Source organism: Leucopleurus acutus (assembly GCF_964270905.1).
Source record: "Leucopleurus acutus genome assembly, chromosome: 4".
NCBI classification, from domain to species: Eukaryota; Metazoa; Chordata; class Mammalia; order Artiodactyla; family Delphinidae; genus Leucopleurus; species Leucopleurus acutus.
Genome location: NC_139146.1, coordinates 130636964 through 130660807, shown reverse-complemented (window position 1 = coordinate 130660807; position 23844 = coordinate 130636964). Strand labels below are relative to the sequence as shown.

The window sequence follows — 23844 nt, the reverse complement described above, 5'->3', positions numbered from 1 at the left end:
CTTTTAGGTATTTTACTATAGAAAAAATGACAGAAACCATTTTATAATCAGAAAAAAGGTAAAAGTTACTTAAAAGTGAAAATAACCTATTTTCACCCAACTGGTTTCACCTTTTCTGTTGTAAAAATGGTTAGACCTTTTTTTTGAGAGAGATTCAGTCTTTTTCCATTTTCCATAATCTAGAGTAATTAATGGACAGCAAAAAAGAGCTGGTTGGTTTTTAAAAAATAGACTTTGCAGAAGAATGTAAATTACATCAAAATTAAAGGATATTAAAAAAAACTAATTTAAAATTTTTGTGATCTCTATCCCCAAAGGAGACTAGAGTAGAGTTCTTCGCAGGAAGAAGTAGAATCGTAAGAAATTTTAGGGATTCCGAAGGAGTACCCAGAAGATACTAAGAATGGTGAAGAATAATTTAAGGATATGCACAGATATTTTTGTTACAGTTTTGTGAGCAAAGTAGAACACTAAAGTGATAAACTATGTTACCAGAAAAAAAAAAAAGATTGGAAGTGACTGTGTAAAAATATGAACATGATTGTTTCTGAGAGGTGAGTTTCTGGTCACTTTTTCATCTTGTTTATACCGCCTCTTTTTGCCTCCCAGGCAGGGCTGTTTATGCTGTCCCCTCTCTCTGTTTTATAATGTTGTGAATTAGCTTTTATAACCCCCCCAAAAATTTGTTTTCAAATGTACTTTCTCTTTCATTCAGATAAAATTTTAGTTTGATATTGAAGATTCTCTTTTTTCCTTTGTTAGGGAATAATTGTCACTTTTCAGTGACTTAATTGCAGTTAAAATAATAATGCCACTTACATTTATTTTGTTGCCATGTGCCAGGTGTTACCTACGTGCTTTTCTTTGGATTGTACACATTTAGTCTTCAAGGTGTCCTATGATGTAGATTTTTTTATTCCTTCTTCACAGATAAGGACAGTGAGGAAAAAGAACTTGCTGACGTCATACTGCTTTAAGGCCAGGGCAGCACTGGAACTTGGGCAGGCCCAAGGCAGTTGCTTTCAGATTTAGTGTTGGTGTAGAAATGGGTTCAACTCAGGGTGTATCTGGGGTCAGTAAATATAGGAGCTGGGGAACATCCTGATATGGCCATTTGTCTTCCCTGGACCTTAACAATTTCTGGGTAACATGGGAGTCACTTTAACGGTAAGATCTCAGATTTAGGTACCAATGGTAAACCTCAGCTCGCGTCTACCTCTCAACAGTTCTAACCTGCGTTCCCCTCACTCCCATGGAAGGTGTCCTTCGGGTGGTTTTAGACTTGATCACCTGTTGCCGTGGCATCCACTGCACTCCATTCCTTACTCTGTCACATCCCCATTCATAGGGCACTTGAGGAGATGTTTGAGGATTGCAGCGAGGGGTGTGTGTTAGCACCCTACCCCTTCTTTTCTGTTTTATTATTTTGGGAGGTTACTAAAGCAGGCTGCAGGGGGCCCACCCCCTGATGTCTTACAGCTGCTTCGTGAAACCCTCTCTATGTATATTTAAATTAATTAATTAATTAATTAATTTACTTTTGGGTGTGTTGGGTCTTCGTTTCTGTGCGAGGGCTTTCTCTAGTTGCAGTGAGCGGGGGCCACTCTTCATCGCTGTGTGCGGGCCTCTCACTGTCGCGGCCTCTCTTGTTGCGGAGCACAGGCTCCAGATGTGCAGGCTCAGTAGTTGTGGCCCACGGGCCTAGTTGCTCCGCGGCATGTGGGATCCTCCCAAACTAGGGCTCGAACCCGTGCCCCCTGCATTGGCAGGCAGATTCTCAACCACTGTGCCACCAGGGAAGCCCCTCTTTGTATTTTTAATTATTCTTTTGCTCCCTGAATGAGGTCATGGGGCCAGGATGGGAAAACTTAAATGAAAAATGGCAATCTGTACTTGGAATTAGCCTTTGCCATCTGCCTGTAAAGCTTTATTTCTGGGTAAAACTTAGTGTGAACAGTGCCTCCTCTCCCCCCTCTTTCTTTCCTCCTTAAATATGGGTGTGAAACTGTGCTAAGCCTGACCTGCCAGTTTTGTAAAGTACTCAGATGTGTCCGAATTCCAGCTTAGTCTCCACATTGAATTCTCCTCCCCCCAGTAGGTGATGTAATGAAATATTTAATTTATAAGACTTAAGACTCATTGGTTTGGAAATTTGTTTATTTATCAAAGCATGCAAGGAAAGGAAATACAGCAATGTTGTTTTATCAGCATTGGAGAACGCTACGCTATCTCGTAGGTTACTGTGAGGATTAAAGCACCGTAAACTGCTCTCAGTCATGTCATTCACAGTGTAAACACTCTCATGTGACCTATGGTAACACTTAAGGTCTATCATTATTATTATTTGATGATATCTTCCTATTCAGCCAGAAATTAGAATTGGAAATTGCTAGGTTCCAGCCACTCTATTATTTGTGCTCAAATTTTGAGAAATGTAATTTTCACCCTCATTTGTAATTTGCCTAAAATAATACATTAAAAAATTTAGCTGAACCTTCCTTTCCCTTCCCAGTGCAGAATCACATCTGAGGAAGGATGGCAGTGGGGGCAGAGTGTACCACGTGGAGGGGTCTGTGACAGTGAAAGTGGGGGTGGGAAGGTGCAGAGGCAGCACATACAGAAGAGGTGGCTGGCATATTTGGGAGATTGGTTACGTTGAGCAGATATGTTAACTGACCAAATAAGTAAATCTGTTGAGAATAATGGGAGCCATGTTTTTTACTGTCTGAAAAGAAATGTGCAGAATTGGAAAGGGGTGGGCTAGAAAGAAACCTGAAGTACTGGATTGGAATTAAGTGTAATGGTATGAACTCATGGGTTTTAAGATAGATAGGTACAGAAGTTGTGATATGTATATAAATGTGTATATATATAAATGTATTCACACACATACATATATACATACATGCATTTTCTCAGTCTGTCTTCCAGGAAGACCTAGAAGCAATAGCACCCCCTTAGCTGTGAGCACACTGTCCCTAGATCTTGGTTTCTAAATACTACCAGAGTGAAATAAGTCAGAAAGAGAAAAACAAATGTCGTATATTAACGCATATATGTGGAATTTAGAAAAATGGTACAGAGGAACCTGTTTGCAGGGTAAGAATAGAAACACAGACATAGAGAACAGGTGGGATGAATTGGGAGATTGGGATTGACACAAATACACTACCAGGTATAGAATAGATAGCCAGTGGGCACCTGCTGTATAGCACAGGGAGCTCAACTTGGTGCCCTGTGATGACCTAGATGGGTGGGATGGGGTGGGGGAGGGAGGTCCAAGAGGGAGGGGATATGGGGATATGTGTATATGTACAGCTGATGCACTTCGTTGTACAGCAGAAACTAACACACCATTGTAAAGCAATTATACTCCAGTTAAAAAAAAAAAAATACTACCCTCCCCTGTAAGGAACAATGACTCCTTTGGAGAGATGGCTGATTCTAGGACTGGGACAGAGAAAGTATAAAGTAAACCTGGGATACCTTTTTGGACCAGAGGGTGAGGGGTTACTCAGAATTAAGGGGGTATGTCAAGAGAAACAGGAGCCAGCTAGAAGGGGCCTCTGCTGGTCAAATCTAGGACAATTTGAGCATTAACTTAAATAATGAGAATTTGGGATACAACTCATGAAGTTAATTGTGTGTGTGTGTGTCTGTGTGTGTGCGTGCGTGTGCATGCGTGCACTAGCATCTATACATATATGACATGCACATATGTGTGTATATGTGTGTGTATGTATGCATAAATATTAGATACACAGATAGAAGTGAGGGTTGTGGAGAATCTCAGTAAAGTGGCAAAGCAGGTGAATAAAATTAGGATATAATCAGTATTAAGATGGGGACAAGAAATCCCAGAGACGTGAGAAACAGGAAGGCAGGAGAGGGAACAAGCCGTTAATAAATGAGTCCCACCCTCTTTGCAGCCCTGTACATTCTTATAGTACATAAACAAATTTAAAAAAAAAAGCTCTCAGCTTGTGTTTGAAATAAGCCTCTGCAGTTAAGTTTCCCCTTTACAGTGTACATTTATCAGACTCTCCATCCCCCTAAAAAATGTACCATTCTATCATTTTTCTGCATTTAGAACTCTTGGTAACCCCTTTCATTGTAGGGAGGAGAGAGGAGGAATTTCAATAATAATTTTTCATCTTAGCTCTTCCACAGTTTCACATCAGCAGTTTTTCGGTATTAATACAATTATTTTTGAATGTAGATGGAAGAAATGTCGAGAAACTTGGTGCTGCTGACTCGTCAGGTTTGCCTGGGTATTTTCGTCACTTCACCTTGCATGTCCATTTTCAGTCTAGCCATTTGACAGAGATATTGACATCCCAAGTCTCCTGGACTTCAGAAATGTGATTTGTCTTTTTAGATATCAAAGACATTATTTGTAAGTGAGATTCCCCCCTACTTCCTTCTTCGATGAAGAAACATCATTTTCAAGTGCAATTGCCATGACCTGGAAAAAATGACACTGATGTTTATTAGTTTGCAAAGAAGAATTAAGTTTTTCAGATTCTGAATTCTTAGACATATTGCTGAGATAATAGTAATGAGTCAGATTGATTGTTGCAAAGGAAAGACTTCCCAGATAGATATTTTATGGCCTATTTTTTTTACATTTTTTAAATGTAAGATTTAGTAATATTGTGAGACCTGCAGGCAGGAATTCTTGTGTTGAATAATAGAATTATTCTTGGTGTTAGAAAGCTTCAAAAGTAAATAACCTATAGTAACCTTGGTTTCTATATCTCTGTTAACTACTTAACCACTAATTTTTTTTTCTTTGCACAGTGATCTCAACAAAGAGATACGTGGGAAAGGATGGGTATATTTTGAGAAATTTGTACAAAAACACTACAAATTTAATTATAGTTATCCAGAGACTTAAAAACAGACATGAACAATCTCCTGTGGGAACTTAAAACTTGTATGTGTTTTTGAAATCCTTTTCAGACACGGAATCGTTTTGAAGGAACAAGGTCAGAAGTGGAAGAGCTTATGAACAAGATTAGACAGAATCCCAAGGACCACAAACGAGCGAGTCAGTTCACAGCGGAAGGCTACCTGTATGTACAGGAAAAAAGTAAGAGGCTCTCCAACAGTGATGAATAACTAATTAAAAATTAGTTTAAAACTCTCACTGTAATTTGATACTTTTGGAGTAATTATTCCTACCGCTTTCTTGCTCTCTCCTATCCTGGAAGGCATACGTTGGATTTTTTTGGGAAAACACATTCCTGCTCTAGGGAGGGGACGGTGAGATTAGGAACTCTGTGAGCACCCTGCTTTCCAGCCACACCCCCCGAATTCTGTGCCACACTTTGTTAAAACTTGCTTGCAAGGGAGCCGGGATTTGGTGACAGACTGAAAGCGAGGTGGGATAGTACCTTTTTCCTCATTTCCTCTCATCCCCACCCATCTTTATCTCACTCACACACACAGACACACACACACACACATTCATATGCGTATGCACCCCTCTCCCCATAACTCTGTTCCTCCATGTTAAAGTCAAGAAGGACATATTTCTCTTCTTCTTTCACATTATTTCTTTGCACATTTATTTGAGATGGTTTTTTGTTCTTGTTGAAATTTTCAGGGCAATTGCATACGGCTACAAAAAAAATACTCCTAGTTGACATACTAACTTGTCTCACTGAATTTTCAGCATTGTTGCCATCTTAGCTGTTATGCAGTGTGTAGAGTATCCTTATTTGGAAATTAAGGCACCCCAAGACGATTTCAGACTTCTGAGAGTTTGGTCTTATTTTAACGAAGCTCTTAAAGTTTACCTCTTCAACTGTAGGGCTTGATTGCTAGCCAGTAGGGGGAGGAGTATGTGAAAATGCTTCTGTATTTCCTGTTTCTCTCCCTTCCCGCCGGGTGCTTTAGAGTTTTTGTTTGTTAAGTGGCTGATTTACAGGATTTTCAAACTGAATAACTTCATAGCAGAGAGACTCATGGAACAGCCATGTGATACGGAGGTTCATGTTATATGCAATCGCAGAATAGGGGTTCTTTTAACATTTGCCCTTCTTTAATGTGGGCTTAGCCTTCACGGCTCATGATGAACAGTTACTGGCATGGCAGAACTCTAAATTTTTCTAATTTTTTAATCTTTCTTTTTTTTTTCAAAAAAACTGAGAGGTAATTTATTTTTACATATTTTGGTTGAACAGTAAAAGCATGCCGTTTCTAAAGGTGCCGTTAGGAACAATAGCACAACAGCTATTGAAGTGTGTATAGAGTGAATGTTTTATTTTTTTAAAAATTGTATTGAAGTATAGTTGATTTACAGTGTTGTGTTAATTTCTGCTGTATAGCAAAGTGAGTCAGTTATACATACATATATATATATTCTTTTTCATATTCTTTTCCATTGTGATTTATCACAGGATATTGAATATAATTGCCTGTGCTGTACTGTAGGACCTTGTTGTTTATCCGTCCTGTATTTACTAGTTTGCATCTGTTAATCCCAAGCTCCCAATCCATCCTTCCGCCTTTAATTTTTTTTTATCCTCTTAATCTCAGTTTGTTTATTTAATTTGAAAGAACTAAAAATACAGGGTGGAGACATGAGAAGGATAGAAATTTTGTATTATATGTCCAAAGCGAAAAATCACAGGAAATTTTGATTTTTAGATTCATAACTGTTGCTTAACTTACTGGCTTTGAGAGAAACGGGGCTGAAATTGGACTGAAAAAAACAAAAAAAACAATAGTGACAGAATTCTTCACTTGTTAGCAGTATGCCAGGCACTGTGCTAAGCTCTTTATCCAACTTGTTTCATTTAATCCATTAAAAACCCCTGTGAAGTGTACAGTGCTGGTATCACCCCATTTACCAATGAGAACATGGAAACACTGAGGAGTAAACAATGTTTCCTGGATCATACACCTCCTCAGTGGTGGAATTGTCCTAGGCTGGAGTCCGTGTTGTACCCTCTCCTGCAGTATTGCCTGAAGCTTGGATGGTGTGAAAAACCATCACTATTCTCTATGCTCAGAGCTGGTTGAGTAGGGTTGGGTGGTGTCAGGAGGGGATGGCAGCTTAATCAGTGAAGGACCTTCCTTGATATTTGGGGCCAAAGACTCTGAGGTTTGACTTAGCCATTTCTCAGGCATTTGGTCTAAGCCTAAGACTTTTTAGATGAAAAAGACAGTAGGACTTCCCTGGCGGTCCAGTGGTTAAGACTCTGTGCTTCCAATGCAAGGGACACGGGTTCGATCTCTGGTCGGGGAACTAAGATTCCACATGCTGCAAAAAAGCTTAGCTTTACCATTGTTAGTAAGGGCAGCCACTTACAAGGTGCTTCAGTGGATTTAAGCACTAGATCGATTTATAGACTAAATGCTTTTCTGCACTGTGATTCTACAGTTCTGTCATTTTTTAGAGGCCAGAATTGAATCCAAAACCATCACATTTATTCAGTGGAATTCTTGAAACCCTCATGAGCTCTTCATACGTAGACACAAACAAGAAGCATAGTTTACAATTAAGAGATTTTCAGGTATGAGATAACAGTCTAGCAAATTATTTGAAAAGTATGTCTTGAAATTACTTCCGTGTTGCTGAAAACTCTTAGGACTGTCTCTACGAGCTTTCTTATTTCCCCTTGTTTTTCCCATGTCTGAGACCAGCTGTGTTGCTGATTTGTTTCCTCGAGCTGTGTTAGTTGCTGCTTCTTGGGTTTTTCCTCTTCAGGATTGTGTTTAGAACTCTGCATATCTGCTTCTTTATGAGGAAAAAATGTAAAGTCCTGTTTCTTTTCTTTTTCTTTTTAATTTAATTTTTATTTTATTTCTTAAATTTTTATTGGAGTAGAGTTGATTTACAATGTTGTGGTAGTTTCAGGTTACTTTTTATTTTATATTGGAGCAGAGTTGATTAACAATGTGTGTTAGTTTCAGGTATACAGCAAAGTGATTCAGTTATACATATATATGTATCTATTCTTTCTCAAATTCTTTTCCCATTTAGGTTATTACAGAATATTGAATAGAGTTCCCTGTGCAATACAGTAAGTTCTTGTTGATTTAAAGTTATGTCTCTTGTTGAAGGGCCTCCTCCGTTTGGTTCCAGCTGGGTCAAACACTACTGCATGTATCGGAAAGCGGCCAAGAAGTTCAACATCATTCCGTTCGAGCACAGATCTGGGGGGAAACTAGTAAGTCTTTGCTTTTATTTATTTATTTTTTTTAAAAAATATTTACTTATTTATTTATTATTTTTTGCTGCAACAGGTCTTAGTTGCTGCATGCAGGATCTTCAGTTGCGGCATGTGGGCTTCTTAGTGTGGCATGCATGTGAGATCTAGTTCCCTAATCAGGGATTGAACCTGGGCCCCCTGTATTGGGAGCGCAGAGTCTTACCCACTGGACCACCAGGGAAGTCCCAAGGCTTTCCTTTTATACTTTATATTCTCTGTGAGGTGGTCTTTGAGGGTATCTTTTTAATGTTGTTTATATTCACTCATGATAAATACTTTCATTTTGTTTTTAGAATGAAAATCTTTTTTTTTTTTTTTTTAAATAAAATAGGCCAGAAAATAATTCCTGTGTTTTCTGAATTGTTGGCATGGGTCTTTATGGTCAGTTTTTTTTTTTTTTTTAAGGAGAAGAGTAGAATCATTTTGTGTCCCTGTTATTGGAAGATCCAGTTAACACCTACAACAGACTTTCATGACTCAGTGGTTTGTCTGCTCAGGATTTATACGGGAGGCCTGATGTGCACACATAGATTCATACAGATGAAAAGATTATATAGAGTAGATGATCTGTAACGAAGTTTACTGTTTTTCACTTAAACTTTAATGTTCTCACTTAGACACTCCCCATTTAGCTTACTCCTCCCACAGAAGTAAAAAGCAAAGGAACTCATGATAGCTGGAAAAGGGCGAGAAGCCCTTAGGAGCTGGCTGGGTCGGAAAGGGGATCTTTGTTTTAAAACGGAAACTGCAGCTCGTGACAACAGTAGCAGTCAAAACAAAGCTCCTTCCACTAGTGTTGCACATACCTGGTAATGCATTTTAAGGTTAATTCATTGCTTGCTGGGTGGATGGGCATAATTTTTCTTATGTGAATACAGAATTAACCCAAGTTCACTTGTATTTACACATACTTTGCATCTTCCTGAAAAATATTTAAAGCCGCTTATAATACAAACGCATTTTTGTGATATTGAAATAGACATGGAAAATCAAGTCCATGGCAAAGAGGAGGAAGTGAGGTTGTCACCCTTGGAGGGTGATGGGTTAAGACTGAGCGTGAGAGTTTTTGTCGTTGTTGTTTTGTGGTGGTAGTGTTGTTTTAAAGATCGCAGTAATTTATGTTTGTCAAATGTAATGTGTCAGATGCATAGAAAGCAAAATTTGTTGCTTTTTAATAAAAGAGCAAATTCCATGAATGAACAGCAGCAGTGCACAATTCATTCACCAGATGCCCGCGATTATTTCACATTTCAGAGGGCCACTGATACAATCAAAAGTTGTAGTAAAAGGATAAATATGGGTTCACTTCAGCATCTCTGTACATTTCAGTTATAAACTGAGCATGAGGTTGGAGTGTGAGTTTCCTGTCAAGTCCCAAGACATGTCTGCTTAGTGGTGTCTTTCTGTTTGAGCTACCAAATAATAAAAAATATATTTAAAAACATGACTGATATTTTGAATAATTTTATATTCAAATGCTTGTTTAATATTAGAGATCCCCATGTTCCAGAAAATATTAAAATAGTCTAGAAGTGTTTACTCAGACTCCTTACAGTTTCTCAGTGGGAACCTGCTTCTGCGTTGCTTCTGTTTCCTGTTTTCTACCTCTTTTCAATGCTCTTAAAGAGCATGAGGAGGATGGTTTAGGGAGGTAAATGGTACGATATTTCAACGAAAACTCAAGAAAGATAAATTCAGGGTGATTCACTTTAAGAAACAGCAAAACCATATAGTTGGAGTGGTTCCAGCTTTAGATGCTCACAATGGCTGATCCAGGGTCCTTAGTGTACTTTTAGGTAGATTCCCGTGGAACTGAAGTCTTTAAAGGTCAGAAATGGTTACATAGGGACTGTTTTATATGGTATAATGTAATGTGACATACAAACACATCATCCTTCTTTTAACGAGGGGACAATAAGAGAATAACAAATATAGGCATGTGGAAACTGTATTGTTAACCCACCTTTTAAAATTAGCACTCATAAGGTCTGGTTTAATTTTATTGTAATCAAAGCAGGGTCTTGAAAACCTTAAGAAAAGGACAGTGACAAAAAAGAATTTGAAAAAGAATAGATACATGTATATGGATAACTGAATCACTTTGCTGTACATCTGAAACTAACACAATGTTGTTAATATACTTCAATATAAAATAAAAAGTTAAAAAAAATGGCTACGACTCTAAATAAACTGGTTTGAAAGAGAACCAGATAGAGGATCCTAAAGTCTGAACCTTGCCTCCTCCCCCCATCAAATATAGGGTGCTTAATTCTGTATGCGTTTATACTGTAGTTCTTGAGAATGTTTAAAATGATTCTTTGCAGGGGGACGGAGAGGTGTTCTTTTTGAAAGAATGTATCAGAAGACATACTGACTCCATCGACAGAAGGTTTTGTTTTGATGTAGAAGCTGCTGACCGGTAAGTTATTGGCATTATTGGACTTTATGAAAAGAGTCATTTAAAAAAATGATTTTAAAAAAATAGAAGTTAATTGCAACTGAGATGTCTGTGGCCTGGAAGAGTGGTATCTCGTTATCTTTCCAGGCTGTGTATTCACCGCGGGCTGTTTCGTCTTGGTCACTGTGTTTAGCTGTGCAGTGATAGCTTAGCCTTGGCTGAAGTTTGGCATCATCTTAACTAGTGTCGTCACTTAAAAAATGACCTTGGAGCATTTCATCGTTGATCTAAGCCTTCCATGTATATACTCTGTATGTGGTGGAGGGTCATAGGCAAACTCTGTTTATTCAAAGACTAGTTCTCATTTTTTCTTGTGGTATGACTTTTAGTTATTTAGTTAGAAAAGAATCTTTGCTGGAGAGAAGGAAGTAAAAAAAAAAAGAAAAAGAAAAACGAAGCTTGTTTGTCAATATTACTGCTTGTCTGGCATTTGTTTCTGTGTCCTGAAGCACTAAGGAAAATCACGGTACTCGTAGAATACTTCCTTTTTTAATGGCTGACACTGTGGAGGTTCCTTGCCAGCCCTGGTTTTGGTAACGATGGTCTTTAGATAACACTGTTTCATACTTGTATAATAAAAGTTCACAATATGAGATTTTTTAAACACAAGTTCATTTCAGGTCAGGACCCAGGAATACAAAAATAATTAATTCTTCTCTTCCCTCAGATGATATAACTGAGTCTATGGTGTTAGTGCAGAGGGGGAAGATCTGTGCTTTACTTTCCAAAAAATGAACTGAAGACCAGGTACATAAAAATGTGCTCTTATGCACCATGATAAATATGGCCCTACAAAGAAAAGGACAGATGGTTTAATGTGCCTTTTGCCAAGACTGGAAAAAAATGAAAGGGAACGTCATTGTGAAAGAGGTTAAATTTCAAGCCAGTTAGGACTGGTTCAAAAACTTTAAGAAGAGATTCGGGCTGTGTAATACAACTTGAGCATAAATATGTGTGCATACACCCATTGTAAGCATTTACTGAGTTTTCTCTAAGTGCCAGTGTTCTGAATTCTTCTGTGCTTTATCTCAGTTCATCCTCAGCCCAGCTCTATCAGGTAGACATTATCCTTCTCATTTTATGGTGAGAGACTGGGGCCTAGAGAGCTTAAGTGATTCTCCTAAGGTCACGTAGCTAGTAAGTGGAAGAGCTGAAATTTGAACTCTTGTATCCGCCTCTAGACCCCAAGCTCTTGACCACTGTGCTGCAGGCATCAGAGTATAACCATGTAAGTGTGTTGTTTCCTAAATAATTGACAGAGGCGAGTCAGCAACGCTGTCTACTAGAAAATGTGTTCAATGAGGTTCATCTGCTTTGCCTCGAAAGGATAATTCTAGTACTTCCATATAGTAACACAATTCGTATTGTTTTTGTCCAGCCCTATATTTTCTCTGAGACCTTGATCGTGCCAAGTGCTCTTCTGCAATCGGGATCTTTATTACGATTATAACTACTTTCCATCCCTCGTAAAGGTTGATGAGGGGTTACTATGGAGTCATTTCCCTCATGATATCATCTTGTAAGGAGACTCTCAGAACTGGGGGAGACCTTAGAGATGATCTAGTCTAGTGGTTTTCAAACGACTTTATAGGGATGCCTTCTTTTCAAATAACACCTTTACATTTATGCATATGTGAAGTAGAAAAAAAAAAAGAGAGTTCTCTTATTAAAGTGGGGTAGGGGGCCTGGATCCTTACCCTCTCAGCTTCATTCTTGCAGAAATCTCTAATTTATTTCCATTGACGCTCAGAGCTGCTCTCTGGGAACCGGGTGTAGAGGGACCACTAATCTAAGTGATTCAAGAAAGGCATACAGAGGATCTGACGTCTAAATTGATAACTGAAGGCTTATTTGGAGTCAGCTGGGATTGAGACACAGTCCAGGCAGAGTGATGTATAATATATGTAAAGTTCTGGAGACAAGAGAGAGCGTGGTCCGCTTGAGGTCCCCCCCCCGGGGGACACCCAGAGTCACTGGAGCAGAGAGCCAGGGAGGATGGGAGAGGAGGCTTGAGAAGGGAGGCAAAGGCCTGACCTTGAGGTTTTTGAGCTTAACCTATTAAATGGTTTTAAGCAGGGCACTGAGTGATAGAGTTATATTTTTCAAAATTCACTCTGGCAGAGTAGAGAAAGTTTAGAAACGGCAGGAGTGGTTGGAAGGGTTATTGATTGGTGTGGTGGAGCCGGAATGGAGCCCAGTGCATCTGTTTGAGGGAGACTTTTAGAGACCAATTTAGAGAGAAGTTGGATGTTAGAGTATAGAGTGAAGGAGGGGAAGGAAAACACAGGAGGCATGAGGGTGGAGGAAGATGATGAATTCGGCTGTGGTCCTGTTGAGTTAGGTTGCGGTGAGCCGTTCAGTAATACACCCAGCAGGAAATTGAGTACAGCCCTTGGCAGCTTCAGTGGCATTGGACTTGGTGTTTACCGTCTACCTCCTGCAGCTCTCCCGTCCTTTGACTGTCTCCACAGTGAAACAGGCAGGTCCTCCCCCAATTTGGGCACCTGTCCATTTTCAGCCATTGCTCCGCAAGTGTTATTTCCCATTGTTGTCTTGTTTGTGTTTCGCCGTCCATTCACGTGGTTTCACCCTCAGAGTGTCTCTCTACAATCTGTATCTTTCTTACCTTTTTCCGTGTTTGGAACTACTTTATTTATTTATTTATTTTTATTTTTATTTTTTGCGGTACGTGGCCCTCTCACTGTTGTGGCCTCTCCCGTTGCGGGGCAAAGGCTCCGGATGCGCAGGCTCAGCGGCCACGGCTCACGGGCCCAGCCACTCCACGGCATGTGGGATCCTCTTGGACTGGGGCACGAACCTGTGTCCCCTGCATTGGCAGGCAGACTCTCAACCACTGTGCCACCAGGGAAGCCCTGGGACTACTTTTAGAATCTTCCTTATATGGTGTGTCTCCAGTTCTCTTCCTTTTATGCTTTTCTTAGTCACTGCAGTATCATTTCAGGTGATTCATGTAGGACTTTGCATCTTTCTCCTTCAGCTCCTCTCCTTCAGTCACCTGTTCTTCACCTTCCCTCAGCCATTCCCTCTGTGCTCTCTCCTTAGATCGTGTCATTACGAGGACAGGCACCCCCTCTGTCATCTCAGTTGCAAGGCTTTCTCCTTCTGACACCACCTTCTACTCTTCACTGCTTACTCTTTTCTAGTAAGTATCCTTAGCTTACAATCAACTGATCCTACTGTTCTCAGCCCCTCACACCCTCACTTCTTTCCTTGCCAAGTGTGAATTTCAGTCATTCATTAAAGTCACTCTTTTCAGTACACTCAACTCCATTGCCCTTCCCTCCCTTTACTGTACTTGTCTGCACAGCTCCAACTTAAGTTAAGATTCACCTCTGCCTTCTCTCTTTCTAGAGAAATGTATTCTACCATGTTCACTGGGATCACTTCCGATTCCTGACCGCTGGCTTCAAATCCCATTAATCCCAACCACAAATCATGTTCCACTGTCTTAGTTCCTTCATTCTCCTAGTTGACGGATATTTCACAGTTTCCTCCTTCTCTAAGCCTCTGGCACTGCCTCCCGGTCCTGATGAAATAGAGGTAATTCGAAGAGCTCATCCACTGCCATGGATACCCGCTCCATCAGCGGTACCCGCCCTGCTGTCCCCATCACCGTGGGAACTGTGTTCCTGACTGAGGCCAGCCTCTCTGTCTAGCTGTTTCCATTCCCTCTTCATCTCCCCTCTCTCCTGGTTTAGGATGTCACTCAAGCACTTCTTCCTTTCTTTCTTTTTGACACCAGCTTTGCCCTTTCTACTAGATGAATCCCATCAGCGTACAAAACTGATTCTTAATTTCATCCATCTTTTACAAAAAACACCACCACCACCATCGCCAGTGAAAAAACCCCGCCTTGACCAGTCTTCTCTTTTGTCTGCTGCCCATATCTCTTTTCCCATAAACAGTAGAAATTCTTCTTCTTTTTTATTTTATTTTTTCTTGCAGCATTGGATCTTCGTTGCTGTGCGCGGGCTTTCTCTAGTTGCAGCGAGCGGGGGCTACTCTTCATTGTGGTGTGCAGGCTTCTCATTGCGGTGGCTTCTCTTGCTTGTGGAGCACGGGCTCTAGGACGCGTGGGCTCAGTAGTTGTGGCTCATGGGCTCTAGAGCGCAGGCTCAGTAGTTGTGGTGCACGGGCTTAATGGCTCCGCGGCATGTGGGATCTTCCTGGACCAGTAATCGAACCCGTGTCCCCTGCATTGGCAGGTAGATTCTTAACCACTGCACCACCAGGGAAGTCCCAAAAATTCTTCAAAAAGCTCTTATATTCAGGTCTCCCATTTCCTTCCTCTTGTGCTCCTTTGCGTCCTCTTCAATCAGGCCCTTGCCTCCACCTCTCCACTGGGTTTTTCTGTTGTTGCTGTTAAGGCCATCATGTTCTTGTGTGCTACAGCCAGTGAGCAGTTCTCAGTCCTCTTGTTCTTTCCTGGCAGTAGCATCGGACATGGCCAGTCACCCTCTCCTCTGTGATACACTTGCTTCACGGGGCTCAATAATGTCACACCTGGCCTGCTTTTTCTCCCACCCCAATGGCTTTTCATCTTTTTTGGACTCCTTTGCCAGTTCCTCGTTTCCCAGACCTCTTGATGTTGGAATTCTCTGGAGCTCAGTCTTCAGATCTCCCCTCTGCAGCCCTAACGATCTTGTCCAGCCTCAGGACTTTCCATGCTATCCATGCGTTGGTAACTCCCCAGATTTAGTATCTGTACCTGAATCTCTTCCCTGAACTCCAGCTTTTTATATCCAGCTGCCGACTCAGTTGCTTCTGGGATGTGTGATAGGCATTTTGAATAGTGCAGAGGTTGGAGAGACTGAATGGTTTTTGTAAAATTTCCAAGAATTCTTGGGGGAAAGAAGATATACCCTCTTTATGGACCCAACATTTTATATGGGTATATTAATTCAATCTTATCGTATAAATACTACCATGTAAATCTTTTTAAAAAAGTAATACATGCTCATTGTAAGTCTTGTTCTAAAGCTCTTTGGTTAACTTGGAAAATATCTGTATGTGTGTATCTCCTTGAGCCTTTGGGCTCATGTGACTGTAATTAAGTTGAATTACAGACTTCTGTTGTCTTTGCTTTATTTCCTGATTTCTGAACAGGGGAACATCTATTCAGGTCTGATGTTACCATCAGCCCCCCCAGGTTTGATGTTTCTGGCGGCTCTTAGTTCCCTGCCACCCCCCACTGTCACTGTGTTGCTGTTGGTCTCCCACTTTTGGAGCAAATTCTGGAGAGAAGGGGAGTATACTCTCTCAGAGGTCTCCACCCTGATTCTGGGGTTCTGAAGGCATTTATTCAGTGAAAAGTTGACATGAGATAGGCTCTTCTTTTGTCTATTTCCCTGATTCCTGGCCAAGCCGACTATTGGGGATTATAAGCAATTTGTTCCTTGTTTATTAGGTATGAATTCCGTGAGGGTAGGCACCTCATGTTAGTTCCTACAATGCTTTATATGTGGTGGGCATTCACCAAATTTGTACTGGATTAAATGAAATTGAATTGTTGCCTAGCAGTGACGGGACCGGGATTAGATTCAATCAGGCGATGGTTAGTGAACCGTCCTTTTCTTCCGCACACACGGCAGCACCGTGAGCTCCAGTATTTGTATTCTGCTGAAAGAAAATAAACTTAACGCATTTTGGAGCATGTGGGTATTGCAGATGGGTTTCTGACGGGGTTTGTACAGAATTCCTACTGCAGACCTTCACATATAGCAGTTTCACCATTGACTGCATATGTTCCATGTAAAGTTTTTTGTCTTCTTTCCTGGTATCAGTCTTTGCTATCTTTTATTCCTCGTGTTGGAAAAGCAGTCAGGTAACATTGTGACACTAGGCAATACTTCCATCAACTGCAGAATGGAGCCTGGGCTTGCGTTTGATCTGTGGACATGTAAATCAAGAGCTTTCACTTAATTGTTACATGAATTCGTCAGGTTTGATTGCACGTAACAGAAAATCTCAAAATAAGATGACTTAAACAGTGTAGGAGTTTAATTTCTTCTCTTTGTTAGGAAGTCTACAGGGGATCCGGTCATCGTTGGTATGCTGCTTGGGGTCAGACACTGCCCGCTCTTGTGCGCGGTTTACCTTCCTGGTCACCTTAGGTCCAAGATGCCGGCCCCCATCTATTATGTAGCATTGTCTGTTGTGGTAGGAATGCTTTTCAGAGGAAGTGCACACTACTTTTGGTCATATATCATTGGCCTGAGTGGAGTTGTATGGTTATACCTAGCTGCAAGGAAGCTGGGAAGTGCTGAGGCAGGGAAATGTCTGGAAACAGAAGAGAGCAATCCGTGTGCTGTTCTAATACTTGGGGAATCTCTTAGGAAGAATGAAGGGGAGAAGAGCTGGGTGGGTTGATTTCCAACTAGCCGTTACTGCTTTGATTCTCAATGGTTGGGAGGATGTGTGGTTCATTTTCCTTCCCTCGGTTCACTGAAAGGTTACTTTGACTATCTTAGTTGAGAGGTAGCATTTAGGAACACATGTGCCAAGAACACAAAGTGGAAAGATAATCCAGAGAATGGGAGAAAATACTTGCAAATGATATATCCGATAAGGGACTTGTATCCAGAATATATAAAGAGCTCAGAACTCAATAATAAAAAGACAAATAATCCAATTAAAAATGGGCAAAAGTTCTGAATTAGACATTTCCTCAAGAAACTATACAGGTGTGTATAAGCACATCAAAGGACACCTGACATCATTAGCTATTAGGGAAATACAAATCTAAACCACAATGAGGTATTACCCACTAGGATGACTGTAATTGAAAAGCCAGGTAATAACAAGTCTTGGTGAGAATGTGGACAAATTGGAACTCTTACATACTGATGGTGGGAATTTGAAATGGTGTAGCTGTTTTGAAACACACTTGTCAGTTCTTCAAAAAGTTAAAGTTACATGACCTAGAAAATTCTGCTCCTAGTGATGTGAACAAGAGAAATGAAAACCCATGTCTGCCTAAAGACTTGCCCAGGACTGTTCATAGAAGTATTATTCATAAGAGCCCAAAAGTAGAAACAACACAAATATCCATCAGCTGATGAATAGATAGATAAATGTGCATGGCCATATGATGAAGTATGATTGGACAGTAAACATAAATGAAGAGCTAATACATGCTGTGTTTCGTTTTGAGGCAAATTACTCTCAGAGCCTGAGATTGTCTTTGCCAGTATTTTATTTAACACAGGTTCACTGTGGGAATTATAATAATTTCACCAGCCAGTAGCATATAGGATGAATAATGTCTCAATGTATACTGTCTCTAATAGCATACGTAACGTCTCTTAATAAGCTAATAAAGAAATAACATACTCTAAACCAATACTAGATTAATTACACGGTTGTTCCAGGCAAGGGAAGATGAAGGGGATAAATTTAGTTGAGGTGTACCTTTCTACCAGTTGGCTCTTGGGAGGAGACAGCATGACCCATTGAAAGCAAAAGTGGAAAGTCCCCGGTTGCTAGGGAACGAAGGGGCCAGTGTGGATGGGCAAGATCTTCTTTGTGGGGCTGCTGCATGGCTTTTGCCGCTGCTGGTAAGAGTCACCTTCACCACAGCAGGAGCTAACGCCCCACGGTCTTCAGAGAGCTGTTTAGATCAACAGAGGGTAGCCTTGCCCAGACCGAACACACTCGAGTAGACCTTACAAACTGTGTATTCAGAGTCCAAATCCCCCCTCTCCACCGTTGCTTCTTCACGTGTTCTTATTGAGAAGGCTTCAGCAGCGCCCTTCACTAGCTGAGTGACGGAGTGCTGTCGGCAACCTCAGATGTGGCTGATGACCTCCTGACTCACAATTTCACTTTTATACAAAACCAATAACTTTGCTCTTGAAAACAACTTCACTCTTTTTATTTTTATAAAATGATTTTTTCTTCCAAAAACTGAAATTTATCAAAATCTTTTCAAAGACGTTTTACAGCAAGACATAGTTATTTCATGTTGAACATGGATGCATTTGAAAACATAGGATATGACTGTCAGTGGCTAAGGCCCGGAAACGTCCAGTCTGGTAAAAAGTGAATAAAGCAAAAAACAAAACAAAGCAGGGAATGATAAGGAGAGCTTGGTGGCATTCAGAGAAGATTCCAAGGCAGCTGGGTGCAGAGTCCTTCTGGTACCCCCAAACTGCGTTCACCTGTCGGAGGGTGTCAAGCCAATAGTCAGGAGAAGGAAGGACTTATTACCTGCAGCAAGTAAGGAGAACAGCAGGGATCTCTCCCAAAGCAGTGTCTCTCCCAACTTCACTTTATAAACAACTTTATTTTTGTCATAAACAAGAAGATTTGAAATTACATCAAACCACTACAGCATGCTACAAGGTGGATGAACCTTGAAAGCAGTTTGCTGAGTGAAACCAGCCAGTCACAAAAGACTACATATCGTATGATTCCATTTATATGAAACATCCAGAATGTTCTACACAGGCAAATCTGTGTAGACAGAAAGTAGATTAGTGGTTCCCCAGGGCTGAGGGTTTGGAGGAAAATAAAGAATAAGGGCTAATGGGTATGGTTTTTTTTTTTTTTTTTTTTTTTTTAGGGTGTGATGAAAATGTTCTAAAATTGATTTTGGAGATGGTTGTACAGCTCTGTGACTATGTTAAAAGCCGTTGAACTGTACACTCTAGGTAAATTTTATGGTGAATTATATCTCAATAAAGCCTACAAAAAAGGAACACTGCTGCAGGTAAAGGAATACTTACCGTAACTAAAATCAGGCTTTTAAATGACTATAAACATTCACTACTTCACGCCAGTCACACTTCAAATACCATGAGCTGTGAAATGGTCACGTCACTGGTTTTAGGTTGGAGAAGAGCATTTTGTGTAGTTACTTTCCCCATGGCAAGTTTGTCAGGAGGTGCAGCGTTCCTCCCTGAAAGGTGAAATATCCCCGGATCCAACAATTTTGTTACATAACTTGCTTTTCCGTTTCACTGGCAAGCCTGCCGCATGCTGCATTGTGCTGTGACCCTCACACACTTGCTTGGTAAATAATTACCATTCTGTGACGTCCTCCCACACATCACAGCCAGGCGCCACTTAAAGAAAATGCTTCCCATGTTGCTTTCATTAATTTGACATTTCAAATATTATATTTGGTTTGATGTTGCCTAGGTCCTAGTATATTGCACTTGAAAGGATGTTGGCAAGATACTTCTTATTTTTATAATTCACCCATTTGTATTTTCATGATGGTGATGGGAAGATGAAATCACCTATGTATCTGAAGCAGTATGCGTTTTAGCCTGCATTTATACCAGAGACTTTATTTAGCAACTGTGTGCCTGGTAATGTATTCTTTATCACTTTAAAAGAGTGAATTAAGAGCATACTGCTTCCAGAAGCCCATGCAGTTGGACTGAATAATAATGAGAATGTTTCTGTAGCACATTAGCTGGAGTAATATTTGTAAGTATTTTATAGTGCACGCCATTCAGGCAACTAAACAACCATTGACTGTGTTTGACTCTGAGGATGGGAGAGTAAACCAGAGACTAAAAGGAAGGCCTGACCTTAAGGGAACCCGCAGACTGGGAGTGTTTGCAAACAAAAAACAGTTTAGAGGTCTGTCTAAGGTGCTTAGGGAGCTGAGAAGCAACAGGGAATAGGGCTGGCTGGAGAAGGTTATACTAGAAAAATTGATTGTTAAATTTAATCTTGAAGATTTGGTCACAGTTTAGAAACTCCGAGGAAAAAAGGCCCAAAGAAAAAGGAATCATAGAAATCTTGGGAAAACATGTTAAGGTAGTCCTTGAAGTCTGAGGTTCTCAACAGTGAGTGATTTTGTGTCTGGGGACATTTTGATTGTCACAGTTGGGATGGGGAGGGCAGCAGGGGTGCAGGCTGTTGCTACTACTGTCTAGTGGATGGAGGCCAGCAGTGCTGCTAAATGTCCAGCCCAGGACAGCCTTCCCCAGGAAAGCACCGTCTGCTCCAACCTGTCAGTAGGGTTGCTCTTGAGAAGCCCTGTTTTAAAGCATTCGAAAAGACATCTCCAAGAGTTTGTGGAATTGAATGGAATTGTACTGTTTTCTTTTACGTGTTTACAGGAATATTTATGGGTGTATATTTTAGTTAAAAAAGTGTAATAGCATAATTTGTTGTAGTGCAGGGGATGAATAAAGCCACAATGCAAAGGGCTCTCTCTGTCTGGCGTTATCCTTTCGGGCGTGGTGCATTATTCAGGAGTTCTGCTAAGATTCCAGGGTAGAGAGAAGAGGAAAGGAAGTCATTTTAAAAGAATTTAGGTGGAATTGGTAGAAAACGGAGTGGGCAGAATTAGAAATAGCATTTCTTGTATGTAGCCTTCTGTGTTTTTCATAGAATGTAAGATTTTTACCCTAAGAATGGTATTGTTGATAGTGGCATACTGAAAGCCACATTTTATATTGGTTCCAATATTTAAATGGAAATCTGAATTGACATTCATATGAATTTATTCATGAAAATGCATGCTGAAGGACATTGGAGTGTGGATCATCAAAAAGTTTTTAGCTTTTGTAAATAAAGTCATAGGGCTTCCCTGGTGGCGCGGTGGTTGGGAGTCCACCTGCCGATGCAGGGGACACGGGTTCGTGCCCCGGTCTGGGAGGATCCCACATGCCGCGGAGCGGCTAGGCCCGTGAGCCATGGCCGCTGGGCCTGCGCGTCCGGAGCCTGTGCTCTGCAATGGGAGAGGCCGCAACAGTGAGAGGCCCGCGTACTGCAAAAAAACAAAAACAAACAAAAAAGTCATAATGAACAATTGTATACAAGGGTTTGTGTGGACACACGTTTTCATTTCTCTTGGATAAATACCTCTGAGTGGGATTGCTGGGTGTTTGGGGGTGTGTGTGTGTGTGTGTGTGTGTGTGTGTGTGAGTGAGAGAGAGAGAGAGAGAGAGAGAGAGAGAGAGACCTTTAAGAAAATTGACAATTGTCCAAAGTAGTTCAGCGATGTATGAGAGTTCCAGCTGCTCCACCTTGTAACCAACCTTCGATAATGTTAGTGTTTTTCATTTAAGCTAATCATGACTAGTGAAGTTGATTGAGTGCCGTTCCATATGCTTTCTGGCCAGTTATATTTCTAACATTGTGAACTGTCTATTAAATCTTTTGCTCATTTAAAATATGTTGTTGGTCTTTTTGTTATTGAATTGTAGGAATTAAGTTTTCTGGATACTAATCCTTCATCAGCTGTATTAATTATGAATATGTTAATTGTGAGTATTTGATCTGTGGTTTGCCTATTCATTTTCTTAACAGTGCTTTGATGAGAAGAACTTTCTAATTTTGATTAAGTTGAATTTATTAGTTTAAAAAAGTTTTATTGGTAGAACTCTTTGTTCTGAGAAATCTTTACCTATCCCAAGGTTGCAAAAAACATTTCCCATGTTTCCTCCCTCCCTCCCTCCCGGAGGGCTCCTTGGTTGTGGCATGCGTGTGGGATCTAGTTCCCTGGCCAAGGATCGAACCCAGGGCCCCCTGCATTGGGAGCACAGAGTCTTAACCACTGTGCCACCAAGGAAGTCCCCGCATGTTTTCTCTTTAAAAGCTTTATAATGGGTCTATGACTTGTGAAGATTTTTGGGTAGTGTGTGGTGTGATTTGTCGAGATTGTGTGTTATTTATCTTTTCCTATACAGATAGCCAGTATTTCTAGCACCATTTGTTGAAAAGGTCTTTCCTGTCATTGGATTGTTTTGGCACCTTTGTCATAAAACACTTGTCTGTGTGTTTACAGGTCTAATTCTAGCTTATTCTGTTCCATTGGTTTATTTGTCCTTTTGCCAGTTCCACACTATCATTAATACTGTAGCTTTATAGTAGATCTTGAAGCCAGGTGGTATGATTCCTCTGGTTTTTTTCAAAATTGTTTTGGCCATTCTAGATCCTTTGCATTTCCATATAAATTTTACAGTCAGTTTATTTGTATTATTTTAAGTATTCTGGATACTAATCCTTCATCAGGATCCTTCATCAAAAAACCTGCAGGCCAGTATTTTCAATATGGAGTTTTAATAATTCATGAGTCTAGCTTCTATGTATTTAGTCTTGAATTTCAGCATTGTTTTATAGTTTTCAATGTAGGGTCATGGATAACTTTTGTTAAATTTCCCTAAGTATTTTATGTTTCTGGGTGCTATTTTAAAATGTATTATGTTTTTCATTTCATTTTCCAGTATACTGTTAGTATATAAAAATGCAGTTCGTTTCTGTCCTACTCTGTTGCTGAGTTGATTTATTGCTTGTAGTTTAAGACTTTTTTTTATTGTACACAATGGTATTTTATTGTACACAATGGTATGTGTGAATAAAGACAGCTTGCTTGCTTTCTTTCCAATCTGAATGCCTTTTATTTCCTTTACTTGTCTTTTTGTACTGCCAAGACCTCGAAAAATATGTTGAATGGAAGTGGTGATATTGGGCATCTTGCCTTATTCTCCATCTTAAGGGGAAAAGCATTTATTATTCACTGTAAAGTATGATGTTAGCTGAAGATTGTAGGTGCCTTTTATATTGAGGAAGTTTTTGTCACTTCCTAGTTTTAATCCTAAGTAGATGTTGACTTTTGAAAAAAAAAGACTTGTCAGCATCTATTGAAATGCTCATTAAATATTTTTCTCAAATCTGTTAATGGGTGAATTGCATTGAATTTTCTAAGTTAAACGAATCTTGCTTTTCTGAGATAAACTCTACTTGGTAGTGATGTATTAACTTCATTGGGTATTGCTGTATTTTTTTGCTAATATTTGGTTGAGGGTATTTGTGTTTGTGACAGATATTGTACGTTATGCTCTTTTTTTGTAATGTCTTTGTCTGATTTTGATATCAGGGTTATGGTGGCTTCAGAGAGTTGAGAAGTTTTCCATCTGGCTCTGTTATTTCCAAGTGTCTGTGTGGTTTCTTCCTTAAGTGTTTGGGAGAATTTACCTGTGAAGCCATCTTGGTCTAGTGGGTTTTTTTTGTGGGAAGTTTAAAAATTACAGATTCAATTTATTTAGTATGTAAAGTGATATCCAGATTTCCTATTTTTGTGTGTTAGTTTTGATAAATTGGTTTTCAAGGAATTTATTTCCTCTAAGCTTTTGACTTTATTGGAATAAATTTCTTCATAATACCTCTTATTTTCAAAGA

The 23844-nt window shown here is 40.1% G+C and overlaps 1 protein-coding gene across 1 annotated transcript in view; it reads left to right on the top strand.

Annotated features, from left to right (window-relative positions):
- Nucleotides 1-23844, top strand: part of ARHGAP10 (Rho GTPase activating protein 10) — a 328476-nt gene that overhangs the window by 129241 nt on the left and 175391 nt on the right. Inside the window, exons 8-10 of the mRNA XM_082838763.1 lie at nucleotides 4963-5092; nucleotides 8074-8180; nucleotides 10547-10641. Coding sequence (XP_082694889.1) covers nucleotides 4963-5092; nucleotides 8074-8180; nucleotides 10547-10641 — 332 coding nt within the window. The remainder of the gene's footprint in view (nucleotides 1-4962; nucleotides 5093-8073; nucleotides 8181-10546; nucleotides 10642-23844) is intronic.